Here is a 16,105-nt window from a genome sequence, read left to right as displayed (position 1 = left end):
GTAAGTATAAAAAAGCTTTGAATAAAATGTCTGCTAGGTGCTGAAAATGTAAATGTAATGTAAATATGGGGGAAAGTTGGGGGGGGGGGGGGGGGGTGATGAGGAAGTAAAATGAGTCTTGTGTGAAATAACCATCAAATCCACTTTAAATGCATCCACATGTATCTGTGTTTAGCTGTATTTTCCTCACTGTTTCACTTTTAAACTTGTGTTATAGCTCGAGTTCTGAGAAATTGTGAGAATCAGCTTTTCTGAGAGTCTAGAACAGGAGTGGGCAAACTTTTCGGCTTAAGGGCCACAGTGGGTTTTAAAAATTGACAGACAGCTGTGGGGGTTTGGAGCTAATACAAATTACATGTGAAATCTAAGAAGTTAAGATTGCCCCCCTACCTTATTCAGTTTCAGTTTTTAAAGCCAGCCAAGTGGTTAGATCACGCTGGCGTGATAAGTGACTCCAGAGGGGTAGTAGGGCTCAGTGCAATGGCAAATGTGACGAATGAATACCTGTGTGTAGACCAGAGACTCGCTTTAGCAAAGGTCTGTAGTGTTTGGCGTGCCCCATCCAGTGGAATCAGTTGAAACGCAGGGTACTGCAGGAAAAAGGTAAAATTAATGCGGTTTTAGGACAATTTTGTAAATACTCAGTGGGCCGTAGTTTGCCCACCACTGGTCTGGAACGCTTATCGTTAAAAAAGCCTAACGTGGTTACGTGTACTAAAAGACTGACATAGGAACACTAAACATCTCTTAATTATTACTGCTCATAAGTTCTCTTCACTAACTGAATTCCACGATCGTTATTTTAATACAGTAGGTTACGCTAAGCTTTGTTCACTGTAAGCATTGTTTGTACTGCTTGAGTCACGTTTACCGTGTCATATCAAACAGTTTGTCTCATTGGAGGAGCTTTGAAAAGGTCAGCGGCACATTGGGTCAAAGTTCAGTCAAGTGAATGTTGAGCATCGCGGCAAGCACAAAAATCCAATGTGAGTCCAATGTGGCAAAATTGCACCACACTCCACAGGAAACAATAGCAACGTGTGCCATCACTGTGGTGAGCATCATTTCTCGGATCCTGTTTTCATAGCCGAGCCTTAGCTGGTTGGCATTAATCTGACCCAACTGGAATTACTCCTCCGTCACTGGGAATTGTTCATGAATTAGACACGGCCTCGATCCGAGAGGCCCACGAGACACAGAGGAGTTCGACTCATTTCACAGCCGTTCACTCAGCAGCCTCAGAGCCGAGAGCCTGAACGAGATGCCCGGAGACCGCGGAGGACGGCGAGATTGATGGATTTGATGAACAGAGAAGAAAGCGGCGCATAGGCGGCACCAGTAATTTATGGCCTTTCAGGTGTTTGTGCGTCCTATGAAGGTGTTTGTGTTTCTCAATCCCGATGCGGTGATTTTCCCTTATCTGAACCACAAAATGATGTTCCAGGCGAATGAGCCATCTGAAAGCATTAGCGGTTTGATCCATACGCGCGACTGTCTTATCTTGTCGCCGCAAATCGAAAAGGAACGCGAGCCGCCGAGTTCATACATAATTCAAGCTAAGCTAACCATTTCATCCTAACACATTTCAATCACGCCGCTGAAGGAGGGTTATTCCCTCGGTTCTAAAGGGCAGTTGTACCACTCGTTGCACTTCTGTCTGGGTTCCTCCACGAGAAAAAAAACCCCAGAAAGGTCACAGTAGACTTTTTTTTACACAAAAGAAAATGTCTCCGGGTGGAAGGCGCCTCAGCTCTGCGGAGGGATTAAAACCGACGGTTCAGCATATTTAGTGATTATTGACTTTTTAGCTTGACCCTCCTCGAATAAAGACTCACTCTCTGAATAGTGTCAGAATTTACTGGGCATCATTAATAAATGCATTAATGGATTCACAGCTAGTGTTAAATTTAAGCTTTAATTTAGGAACCATGTATGATGTAACAGGGTAGCACTGTCACCTCACAGCAAGAAGCTCCTGGGTTCGACTCCCTTCTTGGGTTGAGTTTGCATGTTCTCCCCATGTCTGTGTGGGTTTCCTCCGGAAGCTCCGTTTTCCTCCCACGGTCCAAAGACATTCAAGTGAGGTGAACTGGAGATACAAAATTGTGTTTAACAATAATTATTAGGATTTTAACGTCATGTTTTACACACTTTGGTTCCATTCATGACAGGAACGGTAGTTACTCGTTATTCATCAGTTCACAAGTTTAATGTCAAACACAGTCATGGACCATTTTGCATCTCCAGTTCACCTCACTTGCACGTCTTTGGACTGTAGGAGGAAATCGGAGCCCCCGGAGGACAATTTTGTATCTCCAATTCATCTCACTTGCATGTTTTTGGACTGTGGGAGGAAATCGGAGCCCCCGGAGGAAACCCATGCAGGCACGGGGAGAACATGCAAACTCCACACAGAAAGGACCCGGACCGCCCCAGCTGGAGATCGAACCCAGGACCTTCTTGTTGTGACTCAGACAGTGCTACCCACTTAGCCACTGTGCCGCCCTTAAACTGATAAATCTTGCATAACCAGTAACTACCTGTTCTGTTATGAATGTAGCCAAAGTGTAAAACATGACGTTAAAATCCTAATAAATAAACAAACAAACAATCTTCGGGTGGCTCAGTGGGGAGCACTGTCGCCTCACAGCAAGAAGGTCCTGGGGTCGATCCCCAGGTGGAGAGGCCCGGGTCATTCTTGTGTGGAGTTTGCATGTTCTACCCATGTCTGCATGGGTTTCCTCCAGGAGCTCCGGTTTCCTCCTACAGTCCAAAAACATGCAAGTGAGGTGAATTGGAGATATTAAACTGACATTTGACATTAAACTTGTGAACTGATGAACCATGTGTAACAAGTAATGCCTGTCCTGTCATGAATGTAACCAAGAGTGTGAATCCTAATAAATAAATAAACAAACAATCTTCAAAATGCCCTTTTTGCATGAGCACAGACACAACGTCACAAACGCCGCTGATTGTAGAAGAATTTTCAAAATTGATCAACATTTGCTAAAGTTATGGACAAAGGTACAGTGCAGTATTATCATCCATTGTGTTTGCAGAGCACATCACAGGCTCTTTAAGTTACTTCTTTAGTTTCCTTTGTGTTTTTCTTTCAGCAGGCAGAAAAACTCTCTTCTTTTTGTCTGTAAGCTTTTTTAAAGCTTTTCTCAGACTTCGATCCTTGCTGTGCCATCTTATTGATCAGCAGTTCAGCCTGGATTATGGTTTCACAGCTCTTACATCCAATCACACGTCAACGATGTCTAAAAGTGCTTTGGAAAATGGCTCGTTTTAAAGAGCGGACAGAGTTCGAGTGTGGTACTGTAGAGCATAAGAGCGTCTGCTAAATTCTAAAAATATAAATGTTAATGGTGATGTAAGGCCTGCATGCAGCTGCTTGGTCATAGAACCCACACCATGGCTGCGTCCGAAATCACATACTTCCATAATAAACAGTACGCGAAAGCAGTATGCAAGAGCGGGTGGTGTGTTCGAAAAATGTAGTAACATCACGTGACATTGATAGGCTGGGTGACATAGTACGTTCAAGGTTGCATGCATACTGCACACTTGTGTACTGATAGAGCGTACTGCTTCACCGGCTGAGCAGTGCACACTTTGAGATCTTAAATTTAGTACAACGTCACAAGTACAATGTCACAAGTCAGTTCAGCTCAGACCATGTAAAGTCACAGTAATGAGGCGTATAGTGCGTAAAAGTCAGGAATTAACATCAGAACAAGCACATGGCAGATTCATGGAGAGATTCATGGGCTGCATCCGAAATCGCATACTTAAACAGTATGTACTAAATTTGAGGCAGTGCGCACTCAGTACGCAGGTGTGCAGTATGCCTACAACCTTGGACGTACACTACATTGCCAAAAGTATTCGCTCGTCTGCCTTCACACGCATATTAACTTGAGCGACTCCCATTCTTAATCCATAGAGTTTAATATGATGTTGGCCCACCCTTTGCAGCTATAACAGCTTCAACACTTCTGGGAAGGCTTTCCACAAGGTTTAGGAGTGTGTTTATGGGATTTTTTGACCATTCTTCCAGAAAGGCATTTCTGAGGTCAGACACTAGTGTTGAACAAGAAGGCCTGGCTCGCAGTCTCCGCTCTAATTCATCGGGTTCTATCGGGTTGAGGTCAGGACTCTGAGGAAATTTCACGACTGGACTTGTTGCACAGGTGGCATCCTATCACGGTACCACGCTGGAATTCACTGAGCTCCTGAGAGCGACCCATTCTTTCACAAATGTTTGTAGAAGCAGTCTGCATCCCGAGGTGCTTGGTTTTATACACATGTGGCCATGGAAGTGATTGGAACACCTGAATTCAATGATTTGGATGGGTGAGTGAATACTTTTGGCAATATAGTATACTTCGTCCTCCAGCTTATCAATGTCACGTGATGTTACTATGTTTTTCGAACACACATCCCGCATTTGTGTACTGCTTTCGTGTACTGTTTATTATGGAAGTATGTGATTTCGGATGCAGCCATGGTGTGGGTTCTATGGCCAAGAAGCATTTTTAGCATTTAGCAGATGCTCTTATCCAGAGCGACCTACAGAAGAGCTTCCACAATAAACTTTTCCTACTGTAGTTTAACTAGACAACAGTCCAAGGATACATACGTTGAAACCCTTTTTTTAGTGATAGTAAGTGCATGTTAGTTCTCAGCTTAAGTGTTTAGTAAACAGGTGATGAAGTACAGAGAAAAGCCTTGATCCTGGTCTTCCCGAGTTCTGGGTGAAGGATCAAGGCCAGCGAGACTAGTGGTTTGGAGGTTGCTAAGGTAGTTGGTCCATTTTTGGCTTTGTAGGCAGTGAAAACATGTTTGTGGAGTGATGAATGATGCTTCTCTATTTTTTGCAGTCTGATATATGATTCCGGGTTCAGTTAATGCCTGAAGAATGTTACCTCCTTGACTGTATTGTGCCAACTGTAAAGTTTGGTGGAGAAGGTATAATGCTATGAGGTTGTTTTCCAGGGGTTGGCCTAAACCCCTTAGAGTCAGTGAAGTAAAATATTAATGGTTTTTGGTGCGTACCAAAACATTTATGCTTCCAACTTTAAAAAAGCAAAATCCATAAAGGCACAACATGGAACAACATAACTGGCTCGCACAAAACCCTGATCTCACCCCATCAAACACCTTTGGGATGAACTAGAACGAAGATTGCGAGCCAGACCCTCTCGTCCAACATCAGTTTCTGACCTCACAAATGCTCTTCTGGGTGAATGGACAAAAATCCCCACAGACACACAGCCTTGCCAGAAGAGTGGAAGCTGTAATAGCCGCAAACAGGGGGGCAACTTCATATTTAAGGCTATAGATTTTTAATGGAATGTCATAAAAAGCTTCTGTAGGTGTAATGTGTAGGAGTCCCAATACTTTTGTCCATTTGTGAGGTCAGAAACTAATGTTGGATAAGATGGCCTGGCTTCCAATCTCTGTTCTAGTTCATCCCAAAGGTGTCTGATGAGGTGAGATACATGTATGTATAAGAATGTATGTATAAATACCAAATTACTAACTGTCCAAGCTTTGATAGATGAGGCGCTGTTAATTAGTAATGAACCTAATAAAAGGAATGTGTACTGTTTCTTTTTTGTCTGTCACCTGTATGTACTGAATTTTTTTCTAAATTTCTGATGTTAACTTTTCTAACTCGTTTATTCCTTTTTTTGTCCTTTACAGAAGCGGGAGGAGGTTCAGATAGAATCCAGATCCAGCCCTAAGAAGAGTGTCGAGCCTGCCATCGACCTGCTAGGCCTGGGTAAGACATGAGTAATCAATCTTCTTTCCTTTAACATCTGGATGTGAAGCTGCTCTGCCGCTGCTCTGGATTTGCTTGGTTGGATGTGCTGATCGCTTTAAGACCTGAATATATACACGATCAACCATAACATTAAAACCACCTCCTTGTTTCTACACTCACTGTCCATTTTATCAGCTCCACTTACCACATAGAAGCACTTTGTAGTTCTACAATTACTGACTCTACAATTACTGCTTTGTTAGCCCCCTTTCATGCTGTTCTTCAATGGTCAGTGAGTGGACACGATATTTAAAAACTCCAGCAGCGCTGCTGTGTCTGACCCATTCATACCAGCACAACACACACTAACACACCACCACAATGTAATTGTCACTGCAGTGCTGAGAATGATCCACCACCTAAATAATACCTGCTCTGTGGTGGTCCTGACCATTGAAGAACAGGGTGAAAGCAGGTTTGTAGAGAAACAGATGGACTACAGTCAGTAATTGTAGAACTACAAAGTGCTTCTATATGGTAAGTGGAGCTGATAAAATGGACAGTGAGTGTACAAACACAGTGAGTGTTTTAATGTTTTGGCTGATCAGTGTATGTGTTAAGGATGGCAATAAAAGAAGTCACATTGCCTCTGATGATGGCTTGTAAGGTGATTGTCTGTCAACCTTTTGCTTTGAAGTAAAACTGGTTTTTGCTTGTTGAACCCAAACCAACGATTCTTTTGGGTTTCAGTACTTTTAAAAAGGTTTCCAGTGGAAAAGCACCAGCACTCGATACAGACAGGCTAGTCATCATTGCACCAAACCATCATTGCATTGATTGGAGAGGCAGCACAAACCTCTGCAAAGACCAAAGCCAACAGATGATTCTGTTATTTTCAGTTATTTCTGGAAAATGAAACTCTTCAGAGCCCTAGAGCCATTTCCAGTAGCCTCTTGTGTTTTTTATATCCGCCTCTCTCTCCCGTGTTGTTGCTTTGTGTTCGGCGGATGGGGTGCAGTAACAGGAACACAATAAAAGAGGGTGAAGGAAGAAAAGATGGAAAGATTAATTAGTCGTGTGTTTGTTGAGGTGGGGAGAATTTATGACGTTCCGGGGGCTGTGGAAGCGCCTGCTGAAACTCAACAGTGTGATGATGGAATCGTGTCGGTACAATTTTTTCAGGTTTTTGTTTCTCCCTTAGTAGATAGAAGCGGCTCAGCATGCTATAAACACAGTGAACATTTATATCACCGCTACCTTTCACCCCCGTGGCTCTCTGCTCGCTCTACTAATATAAACGAAATCCCCCGTGACCCCCGAGCGTGTTTGTTTGTTCTTCTAAGAAAGATGTCACACATTTTGTCAGCTTGAAGGCAAAGCAAAGCTTTAAAAAGATTATTAAGAAAGATTTTGTTCGGGAAGTGCGGGGTTGTTTTGCTCCCTGGCTCAGACTCGGACTGAAAACGAATGGGAATGCTAAGTGCGTTCGAACGTCCCTCCAGCCTCGGCGGCTAGCAGGTGTTTTTCTCAACCACTGGCGCAGGCATTAAATGTGATTCGATTTCCTGCTTTTTAAGATGTAGTCAATAACTAGCAGAAAAGGCAGAAGTGAGAGGGGCAGTGTGAGCTTTTCTTACTTTTTCATAAGCCTGACAACATTAGGGCTGCTTCATTAACTATATTTTAGTTCTGATGCCACGCAGTGAGATCCGTGATGATCTGGCTCGTTTTGAAGAAATGTAAAATTTTATAAAGTAATCAAGTTCAATATTTAAACATGTTTTATTAGAATATACTGGAGGACATTGATTGAATATTTATGTATTTTTATTAATTGAACTGCTGGGTTTTGCAGACGCACTGAAGCTTTATTTATCCTCCTCTTCCATCTGTCTTTAATCTCTCTCTCTTGAATTCCGTTCATCTTTTCCATTTACTGTCCTTTCTTTACCTCTTTTCTTTTTCTTTTTTTTTTCCTCTTCTCCCTGTTTGTGTTATCTATAGGGCTGCCACTAACCACTATTTTTCTATCGATTAATCTATAGACTATTTTATCGATTAATCTAACGATTCAAAAATTTAATTCAGAATCTCATTAAAGCTTCTTTTATTTTAACAACAAACTGTACGGCATAATAATAGGGCACAAAACTAAATGTAAACAGGGTTTAAAACTAAAGTAAAACATGCAGGGCCGGTGCTATGGGGGCGCTGGGGTGGACATTGCTGTTTCCTGTGTAATATGCAACAGCTGTGAATTTAGGGTTTGTGTTTGGTGATGTAACATTTTGAATTCTCGTAGCGTACAAGTGCCTCACGTTTACTGAAGCTCAAATGTTGTCTATATGTTTAAATATGTTCAAAAAGACAACGTTTTCATGGGGTGTCCTAACTTTTTCACATGACTGTATATATTTTTCAAAAGAACTAGATGGCATGTTTACGTGTGTGTGTGTGTGTGTGTGTGTGTGTGTGTGTGTGTGTGTGTGTGTGTGTGTGTGTATGTGTGTGTCTTGGTAAAATGATGCTGTGTAGACCGTGTGAAATAGAAACATTGCAAGAGAAAGAGACATCAACCAAGCTGAAATGTCTAATAGTTTAAAATAGAGGGTGAGAAATTGTCTTCAAAGTGTTCTCACAATTGTTCCCACATGTAATGACCCTTGTGTGGAGGTATAAAGCCATGACAGCTTAAACCCACTAACCTTAAAGATGGACAGTCTGGACCTGCACTTTTTTCTTCATATCACTGTAGAAAGAATAACGAGAAGAAAACTCACTTGCACGTTGTGTTTCTTTTAGATGCTCCTGCAGTCAGCACAGCCGTCAGTGGGCCTGGATCCGGAAATGTAGCTCCCATAAGTGATGAGTTAGACATTTTTGGACCAATGGTATCCAACCCTCTGCCTTCAAGCACCAACACAAACCAGGTACACACAGACTTTTGTGTTTTGCTTTGTTTTTTAATTCACTTCGGTTGTGGATATATCTCAGCTGTCAAATAAGGTCCTGTTTTATTTTCATCAATGAGGCATAACATTATGACCACCTTCCTAATATTGTGTTGATCCACCTTTTGCTGCCCCATACACAACAAACTGTGATGCACTGTGTATTCTGACACCTTGCTATCAGAACCAGCATTAACCTCTTCAGCAATTTGAGCTACAGTAGCTCGTCTGTGGGCCAGCCTTCGCTTCCCACGTGCATCAATGAGCCTTTGCTACCCATGACCCTGTCGCCGGTTTATCACTGTTCCTTTCTTGGACCACTTTTGATAGATACTGACCACTGCAGACCGGGAACACCCCACAAGAGCTGCAGTTTTGGGGATGCTAACACATCAACTTTGATCATCTCTTCATCACGGCACCTGTTAGTGGGTGGGATATATTAGGCAGCAAGTGAACATTTTATCCTCAGTGTTATTCTCTTCACCTGTCAGTGGTCATAATGTTATGTCTAGTCGGTGTATTGGATGAAGCTTAAACCATCTAAAATACGTAAAATGCAGAGCTTATAGCTAAAAATTAAGCACCTCTTGAGCAGTAAGACTCATTTTTTGTATTACTTGTATTTTAAAATTTGGGTCACGCTGGTGTTAAAACACCAGAGAATATTGATTTGAATTTGATTGTTTTTTAATTGGGCTAATGTTGGTCTTTGGGCACCCATTATACAGTTCAAATTAAGGTCATAATCACAATTTATATTTGGGAGGGGAAACACGTCCCCCGAAATTTCAGATATCGTCGCTGTCCGATGAAAAACACATATCTCCAAAACCTTAACTTTTCAGGAAAAAGAAAAGACTTTTTTTCCTGACAGTAACGGAGCAAACAAACCACAGATGGCGACATTTAAATACAATTCAGCACAGAAATTAAAATATATCTTTATTAGGTCGTCAGTCCGTCGGTTTCATATGTAAAATGGACTTTTACACTTTTAAACATTACACATTTCTCAAACAGTACCGGAGAGGAAGGAGGAGGCGATACCCGGTGTTGATGGACAGGTCTAGCAGCTAATGGAGATACTCATTAAAGAGATTGTGTGATTTTTCATCTTTTCATTGGTCATTTTGATTTTCGCTGCTATGGACAGACAGAGATTTATATCCACAATCAACACATGTAAAAAGGTGAAAACCGTTAAAAGTGGAGCTACGTGTTTTTCATCGGACAGCGACGATATGCTCAAAATTTCCCCCCAAAATACTGTCATAAAAACAAAGTCCCCTCACTAGCTTTGCATAATGTTAGGATCCCATGAATTGTTAATATGGCAGGAATTTTTTTAGAACAACAGGAACCCCAAACCCCCCAAAGAAGATTTGGTTTAACCTAATATTTAATTCATGGCTACGGCTTTGGTTCCAATTATGAAGAACTGTTGGCATTTAATTCAACAGAATTTGAATTGGCCTTGAGTTGACATGACGCCGTACATGATAATGATTTCTATGAATGGTTACCTATTCAGAAACAGTATCTAAAATGATTTGGTTTCGTGGTTGCGCCGCATGGTTGTAAAAGAATCACAAATATGAGAATTTACAGAACCAGGTGCACCCTATGGCGCAACAACAATATGGAAAATTCCATATGCCAAAGTAAAAATCCATATAACACCCAGATGAAGTGAAGAGCTTTTCTTGCTTTCTTTAATTACCTGATTTAAGCAATATTGAGCATTACAAGTACCTGGCAAATGTATAAAAACAAACTCCCATAGTTGCTTAGTTGTATCATAAAAATAAACTCACTGCTGGATAGTAATGCATGAGTAGTACAGCTTATTATTATTCAAGTCAAATTTATTTTTATAGTGCTTTTTGCAATGGACATTGTCTCAATGTTAAAAAAAAAAACCCTAACAAGCTAGCAGTTCGTAACAGCGACAATGTAAACCATGTATCAGGGACCTTCGAATCAGGGACCTTCATCCTCCTTGGGTGGCCTAGAGAATAATTTGAATGAATTAGAATTAGATTAAATAAACAGGTATTAGATAGGTGAAATAAAAACATAATAACGTCTTTAACCATCAGTTCAGCATGTGGTAGAATGAGGTCTAATAGTGAGTTCTTGGCATTGAGTGCATATTCTCATTACGTACAGCAGTTCAGCAGGAACAGCATTGTTGGCCAGTAGGTATACACCAGTCAGCCATAACATTAAAACCACCTCCTTGTTTCTACACACTCTGTCCATGTTATCAGCTCCACTTACCATATAGAAGCACTTTGTAGTTCTATAATTACTGACTGTAGACCATCTGTTTCTCTACATACTTTGTTAGCCCACTTTCATGCTGTTCTTCAATGGTCAGGACCCCCACAGGACCACTACAGGGCAGGTACAGTCCCTGACAGAAGTTCTGTCGCTTATCCATGTTGTGGAAACAAAAGCTTATAACCTGACTTTAAATTCATCCATTGGTTTTAGAAATGACTCATATGAAAGCTGAAACCCTCCCAAATGAGGTTTAATTTACGAAAATAAATTTGCTCAGAAATATTGATCATTTAATGAACACAGAAAGGTCAGATTTTGGCAAGACAAAAGTTTTGTCGCCTTGTCATATAATGCACCCAATCCTAGTTTACAGCCTCACCTGTGCTCACTAATTGATCGGTTAATTAGTGGGTGTGTATAAAAAGAACCCCAGCACCCCAGACCTTCACTTGAACTGCAACTTCACCTCTGACAACATGCCAAAAATCCACCCTGCGACCAAAGCCTTGATTATCAAGAGGCTGAAGACCAGATCCACTGCAGAGGTGGCTGGCACCTTTAATGTGTCTCAGCGTCAAGTACAAAGAATTAAAAAAAGATTTGAAGAGACTGGAGATGTTTTTGACAAGACAACTGCTAAGGAGGAACGTTTGTTGGTTAGAAAATCCAAAGCCAGCCCCTCTTCCACTGCAGCAGAGCTCCACCAGGCCTGGTCACCTCAAGTCCCTGTGTCAACTAGAACAGTTTGTAGGATTCTGTCTCGAAATGGCCTCCATGGTCGAATCAGTGCCCAAAAGCCAGCACTAAACAAAAGGCAATTAAAAAAACGTGTGGCATTTGCCAAGGCCCACAGCCTGCTAAACGGATGGACGCTGGAAAAGTGGCAGAAGGTGGATTTCTCAGATGAATCTTCAGTTGAATTACACCACAGCCGCCGCAAATACTGCAGGAGACCTACTGGAGCCAGTATGGATCCAAGATTCACCCAGAAAGTTTGGTGGTGGAAAGATCATGGTCTGGGGTTACATTCAGTATGGGGGTGTGCGAAACATTTGCAAGGTGGAAGGCAATATCAATAGCCTAAAATATCAAGAAGTATTAGCTACCTCTTACATTCCCAATCATAAAAGGGGTCAAATTTTGCAGCAGGATGGTGCTCCATCTCATACATCCATCTCTACATCAAAGTTCCTCAAGGCGAAAAAGATCAAGGTGCTCCAGGACTGGCCAGCCCAGTCACCAGACATGAACATCATTGAGCATGTTTGGGGTAGGATGAAAGAGGAAGCTTGGAAGACAAAACCAAAGAATCTTGATGAACTCTGGGAGGCATGTAAGACTGCATTCTTTGCTATTCCTGATGACTTCATCAATAAATTGTATGAATCATTGTCGAACCGCATGGATGCAGTCCTTAAAGCTCATGGAAGTCACCCAAAATATTAAATATGGCTCTAATAGCACCACAACTTCATTCACCAATGTTATGAAACATATCTTTGTATTTGAAGTAAATTATTTGTTTGATTTTCACATTACTTTCTGTGGGCGACAAAACTTTTGTCTTGCCAAAATCTGACCTTTCTGTGTTCATTAAATGATCAATATTTCTGCAGTGAAGCAAATTTATTTTCGTAAATTAAACCTCATTTGGGAGGGTTTCAGCTTTCATATGAGTCATTTCTAAAACCATTGGATGAATTTAAAGTCAGGTTATAAGCTTTTGTTTCCACAACATGGATAAGCGACAGAACTTCTGTCAGGGACTGTATTATTTAGGTGGTGGATCATTCTCAGCACTGCAGTAATACTGACATGGTGGTGGTGTGTAGTGACACTGACATGGTGGTGGTGTGTTAGTGTGTGTTGTACTGGTATGAGTGGATAAGACACAGCAATGCTGCTGGAGTTTTTAAACACCTCACTGTCACTGCTGGACTGAGAATAGTCCACCAACCAAAAACATCCAGCCAACAGCGCCTCGTGGGCAGCGTCCTGTGACCACTGATGAAGGTCTAGAAGATGACCAACTCAAACAGCAGCAATAGATGAGTGATCGTGTCTGACTTTACATCTACAAGATGGACCAACTAGGTAGGAGTGTCTAATAGAGTGGACAGTGAGTGGACACGGTATTTAAAACCTCCAGCAGCGCTGCTGTGTCTGATCCTACTTTTACCAGCACAACACACACTAACACCACCACCATGTCAGTGTCACTGCAGTGCTGAGAATGATCCACCAGCCAAATAAAACCCGCTCTGTAGTGGTCCTGGGAGAGTCCTGACCATTGAAGAACAGAGTAAAAGCAGGTTTAAACCTGAGTGATTGTATGTGACAGGCAGAACAGCAGCAACCCAACATCTCTGATCACCACAAATCTCTATGACCATGATCCTTCAAGTTCTGTGTATTTGTCTAAAGCTCAGCATAGACAGATAACTCATCATCAGGCCAGTGGGTATAAATAATACTTAAATATTATTAATAATAAATTAAGAGGCTATGTAAATATTTTATCACTCTGTGCTTACACATGTGTTATGTGCAGTTCTGCTCATTAGGTCATTTTTTGATGGGTTATTTTATATGGAATATATTATTTTAAATGTTCATGATTTTGATTGATGAGACAGTAGGTTTCACACGGCAGTACAGCCAACCCTAGTTTTACCCACAAAATACAGAAAATTTCACCATGCTTAATTCACCTGAGATTTGGCCAAACTATAAAAATTAGGGCTGTCAAACGATTAAATTTTTTAATCGCGATTAATCTCAGAATTTCATATAGTTAATCGCGATTAATCGCATTTAATCGCATTTTTTTAAAATCTGTGTAAATGTTATAGAAAACAAGGATTTTTAAGTGAAATGTTACAATTAAAATGGTGAACACATTTTATGCTAAATGTACTTATGTTAAAAACTGCTGGGACAAGAGAAAACTGTAAGGGAGTTTTATTCACTCAAGAGACCCTTGACTTCGTATAAATGTCAGATTGTAGGTTAAAATTTCTCCATCAGCAAACATTGTGAGTGTGTTTTGACCCTTTGGGGCTTCCATAGTGCATGGAATAGCATGCTTGGCTAACAGTATGACTCTAGCTGTTTGCTATTCGGTAACAGAGGAAGTAATAAAGTATTCTGCTCCCGACAACTTGTGAATATACCGTGTATTTATTTCTTTATTAAGCAAGTGCATCACTACACGCTCGGTTACATTATGTTAACAAACCGCAAATGAAACAAACGGTGGCAAGTCCGACGTTAAAACGTTGGTGCACGGTCAAGTCTCAACATGAACTACGGATGACTCGCAGGGCCAAGTAGAATTTGCGTTAACGGTACAAATTTTTTTAATCGCGTTAAATTGAGATTGCGTTAATGCGTTATTATCGCGTTAACTTCGACAGCCCTAATAAAAATTTATCCAACTAAATCTGCAGTAGTGGTATGACCCAATAACATCTCAGTGTTTTGTTTGCTTGTGCCAACCCAATAATTTGTATAAGACATGTACTAGGTTTTGAACCTGCTCATTAGTGTAAATATTTTACACCATGTTCCCTGGCACAAATTAAATAGTCTGCCGAACTCTGGCTCACTCAGTGTGGTGCGTTTATTATCAGTCAATTATGGCTTTTGCGAATGCAAGCAACCCCCATAGAGACGTTCAGAAGTAACCAAGGTGTACACAAACACCGGTGTTGATTTTCTGCTCTCTGACATTGCTGAAGGTCGCTCGCTGATTTCTGTGGAGCTTTATTTTTTCCGCTTGGTTTCTCCAGCAGTGAACACACAGAACAGCACAATTCAGCTCAAAGAGAATAGGACCGGTTTCTATCTTTTTAATGCCCACTGCTCAACCACCATTTTTTTTTGCTTTGTCCTGAAGTCATTGTATAAGAAGCTCTAGGAAAAGGTCAGATCTGGTTGTGTTAATCTCTTCTGACCAGTATTATTACATTTACCTTTCTGGCTATAGCTGACAGGATTGATTTGTAAGGTTTTCTAGAACTTAGGATGCTCTGGGGCTAATGTAAAAGAATTAGCATTGAGCCTAGCAATTCAGAGGAGTGAGGAGGTGGGGGAGGAGAGACAAGAATGATAAGCTAAAGTGATGCTGGAGTAATGGAGGAGGGAGAGGATCTTTTTTCCCCCTTTTTTGCTCTTGGTCATGCATCAGACTTGCTGCTTTGGAGTGGGGCCAAGCTCTTTAGAGCATATAGGCAGTTCTGTACGTCCCTGACTAAACGGAGTGCATCTCCCGACAGCGGGTCTGCTTACGCTTGGCCTGGACACGAGGGGATTCTAGCATGAAGTGCAATCCTTCTTTGATCTGGGTGCGCTGGTGCACCACAGGACCCCATCTACATTTTCTGCTTACACTTAGGAAAGAAAGCGAGTGACCTAAAACTGTGACAGAATCGAAGTCTGTAGGGTCTAGATCCATGTTTTTATGAAGAAATTTAGAAAGAGGAGCATCTGTAGGAGCGTCTGTGGCTTATTAGCTGGAGTAATTGACTTTTTTTTTCTTCCTGTGCTGGACCTTAGCGTTTGATGGATGGATGGATGGATGGATGGATGGATGGATGGATGGATAGACAGATAGATATATGCATAGATAGATGGGTAGATGGATGGATGGATGGACGGACGGATAGATGCATAGATAGATGGGTAGATAGATGGATGGATGGGTGGACGGACGGACAGACAGATAGATAGACAGACAGATATATGCATAGATAGCTGGGTAGATGGATGGATGGATGGATGGATAGATAGATAGATGGATGAATGGATAGATTGGTAGATGGCTTGATGGATGGCTGGATAGATAGATAGATAGATAGATAGATAGATAGATAGATAGATAGATAGATAGATGGATGGATGGATGGATGGATGGATGGATGGATGGATGGATGGATGGATGGATGGATGGATGGATGGATGGATGGATGGATAGATAGATTGGTAGATGGATGGATGGATGGATGGATAGATTGGTAGATGGCTGGATGGGTGGGTGGATGGATGGATAGATGGATGGATGGATAGATGGATGGATGGATAGATAGAT

At 41.4% G+C, this 16,105-nt stretch overlaps 1 protein-coding gene across 2 annotated transcripts in view; it reads left to right on the top strand.

The window, feature by feature from the left end:
• smap1 (small ArfGAP 1) overlaps positions 1–16,105 on the top strand; it is a 153,868-nt gene that overhangs the window by 99,830 nt on the left and 37,933 nt on the right. For both annotated transcript variants that reach the window (XM_062995594.1, XM_062995593.1), the window contains 2 exons: positions 5,716–5,794; positions 8,579–8,706. In XM_062995594.1, coding sequence (XP_062851664.1) covers positions 5,716–5,794; positions 8,579–8,706 — 207 coding nt within the window. The remainder of the gene's footprint in view (positions 1–5,715; positions 5,795–8,578; positions 8,707–16,105) is intronic.

The sequence above is a fragment of the Trichomycterus rosablanca genome, chromosome 5, assembly GCF_030014385.1.
Source record: "Trichomycterus rosablanca isolate fTriRos1 chromosome 5, fTriRos1.hap1, whole genome shotgun sequence".
Lineage (NCBI taxonomy): Eukaryota > Metazoa > Chordata > Actinopteri > Siluriformes > Trichomycteridae > Trichomycterus > Trichomycterus rosablanca.
This window is presented reverse-complemented; position numbering and strand designations above follow the sequence as displayed.